The 17,811-nt window shown below is 43.0% G+C and overlaps 1 protein-coding gene across 10 annotated transcripts in view; it reads right to left on the bottom strand.

The window, feature by feature from the left end:
* znf536 (zinc finger protein 536) overlaps positions 1 to 17,811 on the bottom strand; it is a 366,331-nt gene that overhangs the window by 81,283 nt on the left and 267,237 nt on the right. For all 10 annotated transcript variants that reach the window (XM_044359969.1, XM_044359703.1, XM_044360131.1 and 7 more), the window contains one exon: positions 189 to 347. In XM_044359969.1, the coding sequence (XP_044215904.1) occupies positions 189 to 347 (159 nt within the window). The remainder of the gene's footprint in view (positions 1 to 188; positions 348 to 17,811) is intronic.

Genomic DNA, 17,811 nt, shown 5'->3' with positions numbered 1-17,811 from the left:
CAGATTGATTCCAATATTGGATTAGACCAATATTCATACACCAATATATCAGTCTAACCCCAGAAGGGATGTCAGTACAACTAGTCAAGTAAATTTTGCATGGAGTGCAATAAATGTTTCATTGCTGGAGAAAAGCACTCCCCGCCTGCACTCGGCCGGGGGAAAGTGATATCCGTGGATGTACTGACCTGTGTGTATCCGCAGGTGGACTTTGAGATGATGGGAAGTGCGGAAGGACTTGCCACAGTAAGGGCAATCCTTGGAGGACGAAGCCAGACTCCGTTCACGATGCTGGGACAGAGACGGCTGAACGCTCCCCGCTGCCTTCCCCAGGTCCTCCCCAACATCTGGAGTGCACACAGAGACAACACAAGGAGGGAGAGACAAAATGGAAGGTGTGTTGAGTGTCACTTCAAACCAGCCCTCCACACATCACAACACAACACTTTTTTTTTTTTTCCCCCCCTTCTTTCTCCTCTGTCTGTTTCTCATTGTCCCTCTTTTCCCTCGCTCAAATGTGCGAACACCACACAAAGTCAAACGCATCAAACGGGTTCACGGGCCGTGCTATTTTCCTCTCTGACAGAACGCTGACAGTTCATAAGCTTTTCAGTTTCTTTAGAAACACCACAGTCCTGAGATACTACACCCCCCCCCCCCCCCACCCTCAACCCCCCCAACTCAAACACACACACACCCTCAGCACCACCTCCGCCTCTCCTTTCTGCTCCTGTTTTTCTTTTTTTTTTTTTGTCCTCGCTATCATCATCCTTCCTAGCAAGCATATGCTGGATTGCAGTGAAAATTAACAATGCAAAATAACAGAAAGAGAAAGAAAGAAAGAAGAAAAAAAAAAAGAGAGACACTGCAGATTTGGCTGTGTCAGCATCGCAGGATCTCCTCGCGTCTCTCCCTGCGACCTGATTTTGACAGGTAGCTGTCAGAGATATGATAGGGTGATAACGGTTTTGACCCCGCCCTCCGCCACTTCCTCTGCGCAGCGAAAAACGATGACGCACAATTTAGTGCAACAGCAGTCTGTTATCAACACAATCACCTTCTGAATACGAATCTAAGGATGAGTGATGACAACCTGGGAATGTGTTGACAGCAGCATAATCTGAGGTGAGGGTGTCATCATCAGATTGTACACGCTGGCCTCGTTGTACGGATAGTTAAGAGCCTGTGATGTGCTGACAGTCATGAGATTGCATGATGAGAGTGCAGAGTTTAAAGGCCTGAGCAACACAGTTAAGTTCAAAACACGGGAACAAAAAGGGAAAAAAAAAAAGAAGAACTTGAAAGAAACAAAAAGGAATACACAATAGATGCTTGATATGTCTTGTATCTTGAAGCTGTTAAATTAAAATATCTGTACTAGTTCCACCAGCGTTTGATGGACGTCACTGCGCAGGAGGTTCAACATCAACCCACACAGCACAGAACTGTCATGACAGATTCATGGATTTTATAGCAAAGTAAAAATTCATATAAAAACATTGTTTCATCTTTTTTTTTTATGTGTGTGTTTTTGTGCAAGCTGCCGTGTCTATATTAACATTTATTTATCTAAAATGTTAAAGCATAAAGGAGCTGGACAGGGTGAGATGTCATGAACTTTGTGGTCATGAGCAGAAATAACATCTTTTTCGCTGAGGTTTAAAAGACAGATGATGTTAACATCATGGCTGTATTTCATCAGAAACATACTGTATAAACGGAGACTGTGGCCTCCATGGTAAAAAAAAAAAAAAAAACAAAAAACTTAGCATGTCAGTATGTGCATGACCCAAAGAAGCACAAATATAGTTAAAAATGTTCATTTTCTCTGCCCCAATCACTTGGTATGTGCGTGGGGCGACGGGAGAGGGCAGAAAGAAAGAAACAGAATCAAAATCGAGCAACCCACTTAGGCAACCCCGCCACACAATAAGGAGCATTTTTTAATAGTAGCCTAATCTTTTCTTTTCTGCCGCTCCCCACCCCCTCTTCTGTTGGGGAGTCAAATAAGGTTTACAGAATGGAAAGACCCAAGTCAGCAAGTCCTCTTCCACACTGACACTAAACACACGACTCCATTCAGCAGCGCTGCTATCAGGCTGAAGGCTATTTATCACAACTGAAACTGAAAGGCAACCTAAATGCAAGTCTGTGACAATACACAGATACAAAATACCAGCTGCTTCTACTTGGGCTTGGCAACTGTGTGGTTTAATTCTGTACGCTAGCGAGGAAAAAGAAGCTGGGAGACAGTTCAATTTTAAAAGCAGATGTTAAAATGTGGATCTTGGTTTAAGATTATCTTGCTTTTCACACAATTTTAATCAATATGTGATATTACGGAGGGAGAGAGCGAGTAAAAGAAGTGGAAAGAAGGGGAATGGAAAAAGAAAATAGGCAAGGAAACAGCAGGGCATTCGACAAGGTTGTCCATTATTTCCACTTGTATAGTGATAGGGATGGATGTTTGCTCCCTCCAAAAATTAAAAAAAAAGACATTTAATGAAATTTGTTAGGCTCAGCTACATCTGTCTTAAAATATTAATTAAAATGTTTCATTATTTTTGGCAAAACCCCATGATACTAATTTAGATTCACTTAAAAAAATAATGCTACATTTGCAAGGAAATTCTTTATATCATGAAGGATATTGTGTCTTTTATCATAGGACACACTGGCTACTGAAGCTCCATGCATATTATACTAAACACAAATTGTATGTAAAATATCACAGGTGAAAATATAATTTCCTGAATAATTTCAGGACTGTGTGAACACATCAACTGCGTCCCCCAACCCATTAATTTGCATTTTCATTTGACTGCATGTAAAAAAAAAAAAAGGCCTGTAGACAGAAAATAAATAAATAAAGAGAATACAATTCCCCCAGTGCTTGGTCCAGGGCTGCACCATACTGTAGCCATAGTCGCCTCCTCACAAACATATTTCGAGCGGTCTACTGTACAGATCCCTTTTTGGCAAAGATTCCCCAGATCGTGTAACAGACACTGGCCCACCTGCCTGCCCCAGATGGGGCTAAAATTAAAAAATCCAAAACACAGCTTAGAAGCAGGACAAACACCAGACCACACTCCCAAACACACACACACAACACACATACACACATAAAATCTCTGCATGTCTGTCTCTCCGTCTCTCTCTGTCACACACACACACACACACACACACACACATGTCCTTGTGTGTCAGGGTTAATAGTGCTCCTGTAAGAGGAAGACACACTACTGAGAGGATGAGAGTGTGCTCTCCTGGCATGTAACAGCCCTTCAATAATAAATGGGCTTCACACATTCCCACACACACACACACACACATAGTACACACTACAAAGAAAGGTAAAACGGAACTTCCTTGCTTTTCTTGTGAGTGTGCGTGGCGCGTGTATGTACGCACGCGCCTATAGGTGTGCGCACACATGTGGGAATGCACGTCATTCCCAGGCACTAGCCGTGTGTCCGGCGTGCTTGCCTTTAATCAGTTGACTGATCCACAGCTTTTAATGCGGCTGTTCCAATTACTGTAAAAGTCATCCTGCTCCATATAACCACAAATATTGACACTTTATTGCACAACACATTTATGACATTTTGAAGGTCACCCCGTATATTAGGCGTCATCGTTCACAGCTGGGTGTGTGATGTGGGGAGAGACTCTCGATCGCCTGTTGACACCCAGCCGTAACTATCCTCTAGTATTGATTTTTGTTCTCCAGCCTCAATCTTTTTTTATGCAAAGAGGATTCACTGTAGGAGACGCAACATTAAAGTGTCACAGGTGAGCCTTTGGCTTTATATATACAAGCCTGTAAAGGCCAGATACTATAACTCTTTCACTTTGCTCTTACTATTATAAAATTAAAGAAGGCCTGACATCTTTGTACTCATATTCAGAATGTTAAAGACAATTTCCTTGTTGAAAAATTGAAAAACATTAAGAATTTAGTGTTTCAAAAAGAGGAAAAACAGGCATTAATCAACCATATAGGTCACTAAAACAACCACTAATAAAAATCTTTGATGTATCACTTCCTAAAACTGAAGAAATTATCGATTAAACTTATTTGAAATCGAACAAATGAATAAAATGTGTCCCTGAAACAAAATCATAACAGATTTTCCGGTTGTTTTTGTTCTGTAACCGTTGCAGGGGAAGATCTTCCATTCTGACTGGAGTTTTCTGGATTTTTCATATTTCTTATTTTAAAATAAGATCATTATTTACAAGCCAATTTGTTACCAGTGTCAAAGACCCATGCTGAGTTGATATGTTTTGTTTTTTTCAGTCAAACCTCATTGTTTTCTCTCCCCACAAAAGATCACAATTCATACAAAGAACAAAACCACTAAAGAGAATGAAACATTTCAACCACTACTACTTCTTTTTCTCCCAATCCTCCCATCAATCTCAAACATTCAAACGCTTTTAATCTACCGCCTATGACCGCCTCGCTCGTCTCTAAAAAACATGACAAACGCAGAGCTGTGACTGTGCTAGTACAAGAATATCACAGAGGGGAAAAGAGAGAGAGAGAGAGAAATACATGTATAATTCAGCTGTATCTGATCTGAGACCAGCTCCTCTCCCCTCTGCCTTTACTGGTGTCACAGCAGCGTAATGGAACATGCCAGAACAAAGGCTCTGAGATCAGATTGGAGCAGAGTTGAGCAGGCCATCTGGGAGGCAGGCTGAGTATCAGTCACTCTGCCTGCTGTCTGCTGCACTCACACTCATGTACACACACTTCCCCTCTGACTAACTGTGTGCGAGCGCGCAACTGTGTGTGTAAGTGTGTGTGTGTGTGTGTGTGTGTGACACCTCCCTCCCTTCCCACCGCACGTCACCAGGATCTCGCAACGGAGCGACCGATGCATCGCCACCGCGGGGATACGCCACCAGGGCAGCCTCCGTGACTGACTGACAAATATATAAATTGATAAGGATCTTTCTGTTTTCGTGTGTGTGTGTTTGTGTGTTTGTGTGTGTGCATGTGTGTGTGTGTGTGTGTGTGTTGGTGCCCCCAGGGATAGGGCACACAGCCTTCTCCTTTACAGCGACCACACCCAGTTCCCATTAATGGAGGAGGATAAAAAAAAAAGAAAAGAAATCATCAACAACAACAGCAAAAAATAAACAGCAAAGCCAATGATTGTGTGTGTGTATATGGTGCCGGGGGTGCAGGTTGGGGAGGGAGTGTGTGTGTGTGTGTGTGTGTGTGTGTGTGTGTGTGTGTGTGTGTGTATGGAGGGGGGTGTGGGGGGGGTTGGCAGTTCTTTAATGGTGCTCTTTCAATCACACTTTGCACTCTAAACGTTCTGTGGTTTTGATTAGTATGATATCACTTTCAGGAAATAAAACTAGGGGGGAAAAAAGCACATCAGTCATAAAAACACAAGATGTTTTGCTTCTTGCTCGGCCATTATTCTAATGCGTCACGTGACTCCCGTCGAAGCCCGCTGGCCTCTCCCCGTAGCCAAATAACTGATTGGGAGGGGGGGGTGGGGGGGTGGGGGGGAGGAGGGAGGGAGAGATTGACGGAAACAGTTTGAAAAGGGGAAAGATATTAAGAGAGATTGGGTGAGAGGGAGGGAGGGAGGGAGGGAGGGAGGGAGGAGAGAGAGAGAGAGAAAGAGTAAAATGTGATGACATCATATGAAAGGCATTAGGCTTTTAAAAATGCGCCCGGGGGGACTTGATTTCCTTACACCAGAGCAACACAACACCATCCGGCCTGATGCTCGCTTGCTCTCCCTCTCTCTCTCTCTCTCTCTCTCTCTCTCTCTCTCTCTCTCTCACACACACACACACACACACACACACACAAACACACCTCCCAGCACCCCCTTCTCCTCTCATTCTTTTTTTGATTTGGACCACTGCCATCTTTGTGAGCGTCTGGTTCATGCGAGTTAATCAATTTGAGGTTTAGTTACACTGCTGATGCTAGCATTCCAGCCACTGCTAGAACGTAATCTGAACTCACAGAATTTATTAACCAAACACCAATTATCATTAAACACCACTGCATTATCCCCCTCCTTTTACTACCTGACAAGGACTACTTAATGAAATTTTAGATTAAAGTTATTTGGTCCGTGATTTATGGGCATTGAGAAAGTCCTAATGCAAGACTCTCTTAGTGTGCAGATGCTTTTGGGGTTTTTTTTTTCCCCCTATGGGAGTACACCAGGGATCTGAGAAGTCTCCAAGGTATTACAACAACCAGGTCTAGACCAAGAAGAAGAAGAAGACGAAAGGCGGGGGGGGGACCAGAAAAGAGCAACTGTGCTCCAAATTCTACACGGCATCCTCACCTCATACTTGTTGTTTTATTACTGACCCCATCAAGCGACAGAAATAAGACCAAAGCCCAAATAAATTGCGAGATGAAAAAAGACAAACGGGAAATAAAAAATAAAGGGAATGCAAGTCGTTGTTTACCCCTGCAATGTTTGTGAAATGAAAACAGCAGCAGAATGTGTTACATATAAGGCGGTGGGGTAAACAGGGGCACCAGATGTTCTTTGATGTTAATAATGGCATTTATTATTAATATTAATTAGACCGCATTCAGCAATACATTTGGGCCATTTCCAAGTCAATTAAGCAAAATGGCATTCGGGAGATGTTGAAACGACATTTTAAGGCAGGTGTTCAGCAGTCCCCTAATAAAACATTTTTGCAGCTCCTGAAAAACAACCCATTTTGAGGCAGATTTTATTTATTTTCTCTTTGTTTGCTCTTCCTCGGTATTTCTCTCTCCTGTTGTGAGCGTTACAGTTGCGACCGTATCTCTAAAAAAACATATTGAGGGATCGCTTCTAGATTAAGTATGCATTATTTAATTAAAACATACAGTATGTGGTGATTCTGATAATGCGCATGTGTTTGCGTCCACGCCCCGGCAAATATGTCCACCCAGACTGAGGGGTGGCGGAGGGGGTTAATCCAGATAGAAAATCATGATTATGAACATCATGATGATAATAAAAAAAAAAGAGAATACTTTGAGGATTACAGACCGCAGTTGTCCAAATGGCCGCTTCATGCGGGAAGACAAACCCAGACAAATTCACTTTTAGCGCCAAATGTTTTTTATCTGCGAGGCCCAATCCACATAGTCGAGTGCGCCAACACACCCTTATACCACGACACAGGGTTCCTAGCGCTGTAGCTACCAGCAGATACCAGTTCCACCAAATCTAATTAGACAACACAAGCCAGAGGCCTCACACCAGGGGGTGTCTTGTCTATATAATCTAAATAATCCCTGGCTATATGTGTAAGGATATAAAAACACACCCCTTCTAAAGCTCTATTCAATTTAATCTAGACCTCTGAATAGGGTCTTGCCACACCTCTCGGACCCAGTGTGTGTGTGTGTGTGTTTATGTGTGAGCGCGCTCATAGCCCTTGCTTTTGGCAGCAGGCCCCCTTTTTTTCAAAGCTGGTGGAGGCAGCAGCCTTACAATGGTACATTAACAATCTGTGCGTTCATTTATCAGTGTGTGCGATTTGGACTCTCCGTTCATGGCGCGCTGCACTTTTCACGGCTGAAAATTAATGAACAAGCCTCCCCTCGCAACAAACATGCACCTGTGCCGCAGAGATGCTAATCACAAACATTTATATTTATTAGTGAACGCCTGCACTAAAACTGGAGTTGTGGAGGAGAGGAGGAGAAAAAAAAAAAAAAAGAGGAAGAAAGGATGAGGGGGGGAAAAAAAACAGGAGGATAGATAGTTCTCTTTTTTTAACCTGGGTGATGAAAGGGTAGCGGGTTTCCGCTGTGTAGAATTGTGTTAAAGCTATTTGTTTGAAGCACTTTCTTGAATGAAAGGGGGATGTGGGAGTGCAGGATATCTATTCAGGGAGTGTGATCTTCATGCTGTGAAGATTATTTCTCCAAAACTATCGGTTGAAGGGCATTGCCGCAAGAAAAACACCTAGTGTGCTTATTCTAAATGTGCATCCGAAAACACAAGCCGATGCCTTCCAAAATCACACGGGTTTCTGAAGGGAGGAGAACCCTCGGTCGCTCTCGCTATACAGGTGGAAATGACGGACAGCCTCGGCAAACGCTCCTCTGTTTAGGATGCTTTTCCTCGCCTCCATTCCTCTTTCCACTTCTCTCATTCTCATCTCCCTCCACCCCTCCTCCCCCCCCCCCCCTCTCTCTCCTCCTCCCCTCCTCCTCCTCCTCCTCCTCCTCCTCCTCCTCCTCCCCCCTCTCAGACTGACAGAAGGTGGCTCTCCCTCTCAGTAAAGGCTATGCCTCTGCCCGGCTAGGGGAAGAGGAATGGTGCCATAAGTTTCTCCCTGGCACCGGCCCACCTTTGTTTTCCCCCCTCCTCAAGTCTGTTTCAGGCTTCAAAGAGCATTGGAAAAAGACACACACACACACACACACACAGACACACACACACACACACACACACACACACACACACACAAACACACACGCACATACAAATGTCTGAGGGAGCACTGATGTCTCACTAACTTTATCATTCTAGCAGGGTGATCATAGCCCCGTTGAGAGGCTGTGGATGATGCTTGAGTGTGTATGAGGGTGTGTGTGTGTGTGTGTGTGTGTGCATGTGCGTTTATCTGTGTGTTGTCCACCACTGTCTGCATGTATGCATGAGAGCACAAAAGGCAGATGGGGACAGAGGTGGGTGTCTTTTAGGACACGAAGACAAGAGCAATTACTAATGTGTTTGTCTGCACGTTTGTGTACACACACACTTGCAAGTGTATGTCTGTGTGTGTGTGTGTGTGTGTGTGTGTGAGTGTGTGTAGTGCTATAATAATCAGGGTGTATATTCATCATGCCCCCTCTCAGTCTGTGTTGGCAGGAAGTGGTGTGGTTACCATTAGTGAAGGATGACTAGGTCCCTGTCTCTTTTACTGGGATACTGCTGGCTTTCTATGGATAGAGAAATGAAAGGAAATGAAATGAAATGGAAGGAAAGGAAAGGAAAGGAATCGAAAGGAAAGGAAAGGAATCGAAAGGAAAGGAAAGGAATCGAAAGGAGAGGAAAGGAAAGGAATTAAGACAAAAAACTGGATAGATGAGATGATGAGAAATTAGGAGAGGAAAAAAGAATAGATGAAGGGGGGGAGGTGGAAAGGACATGGCAAGAGATAAGGAAAGGAAGGAAAAGGAAAAATGCAAAACAACACAAACAGAATAGAAAGTAAAGGGGAAAAAACAATGGAAGAAATGGAAGAAAATCAAAACAAAATGAAACAAAAGGATATAGAAAGAAAAAGAAGTGAAAAGATGACGAAATTAGAAAACAGGAGCACGAAAAAACAGAAAAGTAGCAAAGCACATGATAATAGAAAAGGAGAGGAAAAGAAAAGGAGAGAAAAGGAAAGGAATTTAGACAGGAGAAGTGAAAAGGTAAGAAGATGATAAAGGAAGAGAGGGAAGAAAAGGAAAAGGTCATCACAGGACATTTGGAAAGAAAATGAAAAGAAAAGAAAGTTAAACAAAACAAGAACATATAAGGAAACTTTGACAGAAGAAAAGGAATGAGGACAGAGAGGGAAGAAAGGGGAAAAGAACAAGTTCACACTACCAAAAAGCTCTTTTTGCTATACCGTATGTATAGATTCTCACGTAAAGATGACAACCACCCTGTTGCTCTGCCCCTTTAACGCTGAATAAAGTACAACTCCTCTCTAAGCCACCATTGATTTCCTATTCATTCCTGTGCATGCTAAATCAACAGCAAGCACAATAGGCCAATCATCAACCTCAGCTACAGTACCACCACTTCTATCCCACCCTCAATCCACCTGGCACTGGTCTCAAGTCTATACTGTACGTGGCATCAATGCTCTGCACACCGCAGCCATTAGTGGCGTTATTCTCCATCAATGAAAATGAATCAATTAAGCCTCATTAAGGGTGCATATTAAGGTGGAGTAATTATCGGGTGGGGAATGTACAGTGATCGATAGCTCGGGAGCATAAATGTGCACTTAAAGACATATATTACCACAAGGGGCGATGAACACTTTTAACAAGGCCACTGTGGTGGGGGAGCTAAAGTGGGTAAATCTGTTTCACGCCATGCATATATACTGTGTGTGTGTGTGTGTGTGTGGGCGAGAGAGGGAGAGACTATCGCTCCCACCGTAGCCTGGTCAGGCTGTAAATCCAAGGACCAAGGACGCGTCCCGTTTTCCTCTTCTATGAACTTGTCCAGTGTCTCAGAAAATGAAATAAAAAGATTTATACTGCAGCTGCAAACACCCCGCCTGTGTGTGCATGTATCCATGTGTGTGTGTGTCTCTGTGTGTGTGTGTGCATTGGTGCGTGGACATGAGACAATGACCACAAGAGATAGAGCCACACTTTAAGAATAAATGAGAGAAAGGTCCCGGTTTTTAGGGAAGGGAGGGGTGTTTTTAAAATGCTACAGGCCTTCACCCTCTGGCCACCAGCACACACACACACACACACACACACATTTACATGCATAAAGTAACACACACACACACACACAATCCCATGCATAACGCCTATTAAAGAGCACGCTCTGTCCCAGTCGCATAATTTTAATTTGTTATGAAGGTCATTGACAGCAAGTAATAATCACCATTGGGGATCTAACAATTTGCCATTTCGGAACATTGAGGCACTGATGACTCAACTATTAATAGACTGAAGCCCCCCCCCCCCTTCAACCCCCCTCATCCCCCCCTCCTGCCTCTACACCCCCTGTCCTGTTAAATGACTAAAAACTATTCCAGTATTTTTTTTACACCCATACCCCACACACACATATGCCTGCAAATGCCCATATGTCTTTATCCCATTCATCTTTTTTTTTATCAGCGGAGGGATATATGACATTTGGAAGCAAATTAATGGGAAACCTAAAAGAAGCCCGCCAAGGGGGTATCTCCTGGAAACAGAATTACATTGTAAGAGAGGAAAAAGTAAGAAGACAGCTTTTTAATTCTCCTTTTTGTTCCTACACTTTATGCTTTTACAATCATTTCTTGCGTGAAGTCGTCGCCGGGGCTGCCTGTGCTGAGCTGATGAATTGTTAAGCATCCACCCCCCCCTTTTTTTTTTTTTTTACAAACAAACACGCAAAGAGACACAATGACAAGTTTTATTATAGACCAACTCATTTAGTCTCTGCTTTAGCATCACCCAAACCATTCAGACGTATGTGTCTGGCATTTGTCGCCAAACAAATAAGTCCGAGCTTAAGCTATTTTTATCAAGCGCGAGAGCATTTGTTCTTTTTAAGTGATCGTCAGCGTTTGGGGCGCATAGAATGGGAGTTGGAATCCTTTATCTTTCAGAGGCTCAACAACTCAAGACTAATTACAAATTAATCTGGATCTGGATATCTGCAATGAGAGGGCCCCAATAAGAACTGTGGTGTGCTAAGAGGAACTATCTGTTATATATTTATAGGGGGAGCTCAACACATGGAGAGGGGAGAGGCAGGCCGGAGATGGAGGCGGCCAAAACCCAAAAGAGACAGTAGCACATAATTGCCTGCTTTCTATATCCAAGTAGCCACATCAAGGCTGCGGATTGTGGATATTAATAATTGATCATTAGCTTGATAGGGCAGAGCGTGCTCAAGTTTTTAGCGGCGGAAGTTTGATGGTCGTTTTAGGTCTCTCCTCAGGGCCTCCAGCACTGCCACTGTACTTGTGGAGAAGGTCAAGTGGGCTCATTGTTGTAAATGAAACGCTACTGCCTTAAACAAAAGGAAGTCATATCAATATAATCTGTTGTGTATTTAACTATATCGTGTGTTTCAGTGTTGTCTTTTCAATTTTCTTGTTTTCTAAGAGCCTGCAGGGACATTTTAGCCATAAAATCCACATGATGGATCCGGATTTAGAGTGAATTTCATACTTAACAGTGCAGTTAAAACATCACTCTTCTTTATGATAGCTGTATCGACGTATTGAAGTATGATCGAGTCAGATGTTACTGTAACATACTGTAAGATGAGATCCGTGGAGAGGAAGGCTCACATAACATGCGCAACACTAAAACGCACACACAGAGACACTCACTCGCTGTGTATGTGTGTGGGTTCGATGTTGTTTGGTGCTGGACAAGTTCCCACATTGTCTCATGAAGATATTTCTGGTAAAACTCATTTAACTTCGAAAAACATTGATGGTAAATGATCAGGTTTCAAAGAACAGTTTGTTTAGAGCTGCTATTTTGTAGACCGACTCATTAGAACAGAATACCTTGCAGCCATAAAATAGTTTGTTTCTGTATTTTAAAAAAATGTGCTGTTATGGTGGCATTTTAGACCCTTGCTCCTTTAATCTACTGTACATGCACTGGATTCAACGAGTGTGGGCCCTTTTTTTTTTTCTTGTGGTTGTCTAAGTTGTGGCTACACAAAAAGAAGTAAATTCTTACACTTGATCACAGAATAACTCTAGGAATGCACTGAGTATTTGACTCGAGACTGTGGTGGGTGCTGGTTAACTTCCTGCTGGGGAAATAGGCTTTGATTTGCTGCCTGGTAGCTGGGGTATGTCGCTCTCTATTACTCACTCTGTCTCTACAGCTAGTGTACTCTGTACTCCCCCAGTCCCATGGTAGGGAACCTCTGGGCACCTTGACTGTCGTTTAACTGCTTGTGGCACGAGGCAGCTGAGGAAATGGGTCATTAAATCCAACTAGCTGGGGCCAGCCCCCCCAGTGCCCCAGATCTGTTTCCAATCAGATAGCCTTCTTTTACAGGAGAGACAGAAAGAAGCTCAGCAAAGCAGCCCAAAGCAGACATTAGTGTCACTGCAGCCGACACTACTAATAGCAGCAGCTTACATGGACCGGGTTTTTTATTTGTTTATTAATGTATAGTCATCCCCAAAGTATCTTAGCAGTGAGATCATCTCTGTCCCTCTGCGGATTTCTTGGAATATTCACTCCACACCTGGTTTCATGCACAGTCCCTAAAAATAAGTATACACTTGACCATAAGTTACACACACAAATTAATGGCTGTTAAAAACTACAGTATATAGGCTATCCAAAGTTACCACAGGACCATAAAATACATTGTACATAATAGAATTTTCAGAGTTGTGGTCCACACTGGGGAAAGAATCAAGATTCTCATAAAATGGTTGGGAATTCACAAACAGTTTATTGTCCTTTGTTTTTTTGGGTTTTTTAAGACCATGAATGAGAAGTATGTTTCAAGATTTTTTTAACCACACTAGCAGTGCAGCTCTAGGGATGGCTATGTCAAATATCTCGTCGCTATTGGATGGACTGCAATGAGATTCTTTACCAGCGTACATAGTCTCCAGAGGATGAACCTACTGACTCTGAGGATCACCTGACTTTTCCTCCAACGCCACTAATGGGTCAAAATGTTCACTTATTCAGTGACATATCTCAACATCTACAAGGTGAATTGGCACAAATTTTGGTACGAACAATCCCAGTCCCCAGAGGATGAATCCTAATGACTTTGGTGATAGTGGGATTTTAATTTCTAGCGCCACCAGCAGGTTGACATTTGAGGTCCAGAGTGAAATTTTTTGACAACAGTTGATTGGATTACCATGTGATTTGGTGCAGGCATTCAAGGTCATTGTTAACTTTGGTGATCCCTTTACTTTCCATTTGACACCATCATCAGAGTTTGTTTTTGTTACAACCTCAAGTAGCATGGCTGTTTTGGGGACTGAGAGAGAGAGGGATCAGAAAGAAAAGAAAAATTGTATCAGCAGATGAGAGGAGTGAACAAAAGGGAAACTGAAATTGAGGGGGGAAGAAAATCAGAATTTTCAAAAGCAAGTAACATTTGTCAGTATTCTTTTGGTCCGGGGCCATGCAGTCAAAAAAGTGTCTCAGCACATCAAAGTTCCACATTAGTTTTCAGCTGGGTTGAAAAAACTACTTTGTAATACCATTTCTGCTTCAAAATTTGAGTCAACCTCAGAGAAAAAAAAAAAAAAAAAAAACTAATTACACAGACCCTGATCACTCCCATTTTAACATAAGGTCTTCAGTTGGGTCTCTGTGACTTTCCAAGACTCTGACTGATCTCATCTACAAAGGAAAAGGGCAGACATTTTGCACGAAGGTAAATACTTCAAATGTTAGCCTGGGGAGTGTCTTCGATTTGTCCTTTAGGAAGATGCTAACGTGTGATACACTGTGCCCTCCCCTCCCTTTCCCCCCTCCTCCTCCTCCTCCTCCTCTCTCATTCATCGGCCTCACACACTCCTGTCTCTTCCTCCCTTTTCTTCCTCTGTCATTGCAAAATGCAGGGCCAGCGATATGAAAAAAAAAAAAAAAAAAAAAATACTACACACACTTGTTGCCCGGACTTTATCTCTACATTATTCTCGCCGCTCCTTCCGTTCATTTCAGAGAATAAGATAAATGAACGACGTACATTTCGTGCACCTGTCCTCCCCTCCCCACCTTCCTCTTCCCCTAACGATAAGGGATTTCATTAACGTGAGAATGCTTGGGCTGAAAGAAACATAATTGCTTCAGTGTTGTTGTCCTCTCTGCCGCCGACGCCCTAATTTCCTCCTCGCCTTACTCTTGACTGTTAAGTGATCATTATATCAACACAGGGGATGGGCCAAGGGTAAAATATTGACAAACTGCGGTCACGTTCATGCAAAACACAGAGGAGAGGTGTGTGTTTGTGTGTGGTAGAGGGTGATGAAATATAAAAAAGAAAAAAAAAAAAAATAACAAGAGTAAGGGGGAGGAGAGGAGAAACGGGGGGGGGGGTGATGGGTGGGTGTATGGGTGGAGAGGGAGAGAGAAAGAAGGGTGCTAATAGAGTGACACCAAGGACGTAAAGTGATATGATCAATCGAGAAAGATCACAGCGTCCGGTAATAATTTAAACACTGGGTCCAATCTGTCACCCACCCACCTCCTCCCCATCCCTGATGGATAACTGTATGTAAAAGATACATAATTTTTTGACTTGCCATTTACACAGCATTGCACCTGAAAGCCAGGCGGCATAATAGACAGTTTAAAATGTCAGGGAACTAAGTAAGTAAGAGAGACGGGTCGACCGGCAGAATCTTAATTAGAGGAGCTCCATCTAATGGCGACGGCTTCCTAGACCAGTGTCTGGCAGGAATACACACACACACACACACACCCACACACATGCACATGCGTATATACTGGCATAAACACATATGTGTACATAAATACACACAGGCTCATTTGAATGCTGTCGCTTCTTCACACGGACAAATGTGCACATGAGCGAACAGTGCATAAACACACTGACACGGATGTAGAGGAAAAACACAAGATATGTATGAGCGCATGAAGATTTTCTGACACACACACACACACACACACACACTTCTGTGTAAGTGCAACTGATAAAGGGACAGATTTGAATACTTAGCCATTAACAGATGCCATTGAAACACACACAAACAGATACATTCATATCGTTTCAATTGAAGTTAAAAAAAAAAAAAAAGATTTCAAATTCACTCATAACACACATGTTCACGCGCGCACACTCACTCACGCACGCACACATACCATACCACAATTTCAACATCAGTGCAATTAGAGAAAGATCCCCATGTTCAACCTTAATTTTATGCTTACAGCTGACCAGTCAGCGACCAAATCTATCTAGTTATGGCGCAGCATCACAAGAATGTTCAGTGGTAGTCTGGAAATGCATGTATAGGATTTACCTATCTATCCCTGAGCAGACCTGGCTGTTGAGCCCGAGCCAGCGCCACATGATTGTGTTAATTAATCTGCCATTGTGAGCGTGGGGAACAGCTGCACGGGCTCTCGTGGCTGCGTTGTCAAAGCAAAACAATGCAATGTTAAGCTTCCCCCACTGAATCTTCCATTACAAAGGAGCCCCAACAACGGGGCTAAATTCATAAATCCACAGATCAATTTTTACCAGCACTAATGTCTGACCTTTAAAGCGAAAAGGGTTTTTTTTTTTTTTTACATGCTTCATTTGGGCTTGAAATATGGTCAGATATGTGATACCTAGGATTTGGGCCAAATTCCCCCCCCACCCTTCCAGCCTGGAAAACAAACACACTGTGGAGAGATAGAGATGCAGAGAGAGAAAAGGAGGAAGGTAGGGAGAGAGCGATGGATGGACAGAGGTTGAAAATGAGCAACAGAGAGATGGTGGAAGGAGAAGGGAGTAAGAGAGAGGGAGAGAGAGAGAGAGATCAGTACAACAGAGACAAACAGATGAGTGCGAGGAGTCACCAGCTGGGCGCTGGTATTTTAAAACAAAACGTCTAACGCGATTAGCAGGGATCCATCGATCGGTGTTATGTGGCGTTAATTTAGACTGGGAGAGGGGGATGGAGGAGGAGAGAAAAAGAGGAAAAAAGAGGTGAAATAAGCTTTACAGGTCAGATTAAGGGAGAACAAAGCAGCCGATGTTACAGATTTGAACATAAGATTAAGAATTTCTGTCAATTTACAATTTATCAGCATGTTAAATTGAAGCACGGGGCTTTATTAACATATATATGCATATTTTCATTTGAGTATTGACAGTAAACTGAATGGATTCGTTCATACACAGCAGACAGTCGCATGTAGCTCTTATTTGGGTTACAAACAAAAACTGAGCATTAGTGCTCGACAATAAGACAAAAATCTCACACTCATTTAGAAAAAACATTGACCAAGGGAATACATAAATAAAATTAGGTAAACTGTGCTGCCACCACAAATTATGTCTGCAATAACAGACTTCACAAATAAATGGTTTAGCACCTCTAATCGAGTTCACAAAATGTTTCACTAGACAACCATTTCACTGCATTCATTACAGCTTCACTGAATTACAATTTTATTGCTCGCAGAAATCACAGCGTTTGTCTTTAATGTGGCAACCAGATTCATCTTTGTTTCAGAGACTCTGGGATGCCTGGAAGAGATGGGAGATGGCGTGCCCCTATCACACACTCTCTACAGTGAATGGCATGGCCTTGGTGCACACTTGGCGCTTCCAGAGAGATGGTGATGCACCCCGAAAAAAATCATCAAGATGCCTGGCTCTCGCCCCACTCTGCAGCCGAGCCCTTCTGTCTAGCGGAAAGCCCTCCAACAGCCCACTGAGCACGCAAGACATTGGGAGAGGAGTCGTATACATGCACGGAGATGTACTGATGCATCCGACGCGTCCTGTCAGTTGTCGTCGACTTCACGTCAAACACGAGGTGAATGTGACTGATCATTTCTTTCAGGTTTGAATGAAAGAGAAAGCTTAGGAAAGCAATAAATGGAAGCAATCTAAATGGCAGATGAAGGAGGCAAGACATTTCCTACTCCCAGTGACACTGTCTCTCAATCTGCACCCTGTTTTAGTCTGCCAAACACCAAGTCAAATAGTGACACTGAATATGGCAGTGAATTCCAAATCAGTTGTTTAGTTGCCATACTCTTGATAGACTGCACAAATTTTCTTTTTTTACAAGAGTTTTGAGGACAATTCTTGGACACATAGTGTATTAAAACCAATTTGAAATTACTTCAGACTCCCTGAAACATGTACACACACACACGTGCACACACACCAAATATACAATCTTGAAAGCTTACAGATGGGGAAGGGTGACATGGTGCTAACTCGCATCTCAAAAGTGACGCTCGCTTCAGCATCTCACCTGTCCAACACGCTGGATTTCAGAAAGCCATCAGATGTTGCATTTACCGCAACACTGAGCAGTGGAGAGCATCCGATCAGCCAACGTACGCAGCCTGAGTTTCGGTGCACTTACACTTGA

The sequence above is a fragment of the Thunnus albacares genome, chromosome 1 (assembly GCF_914725855.1).
Source record: "Thunnus albacares chromosome 1, fThuAlb1.1, whole genome shotgun sequence".
In the NCBI taxonomy this organism is placed as follows: domain Eukaryota; kingdom Metazoa; phylum Chordata; class Actinopteri; order Scombriformes; family Scombridae; genus Thunnus; species Thunnus albacares.
The sequence above is the reverse complement of the archived record's forward strand: the minus strand, read 5'-3'. Positions and strand labels throughout refer to the sequence as shown.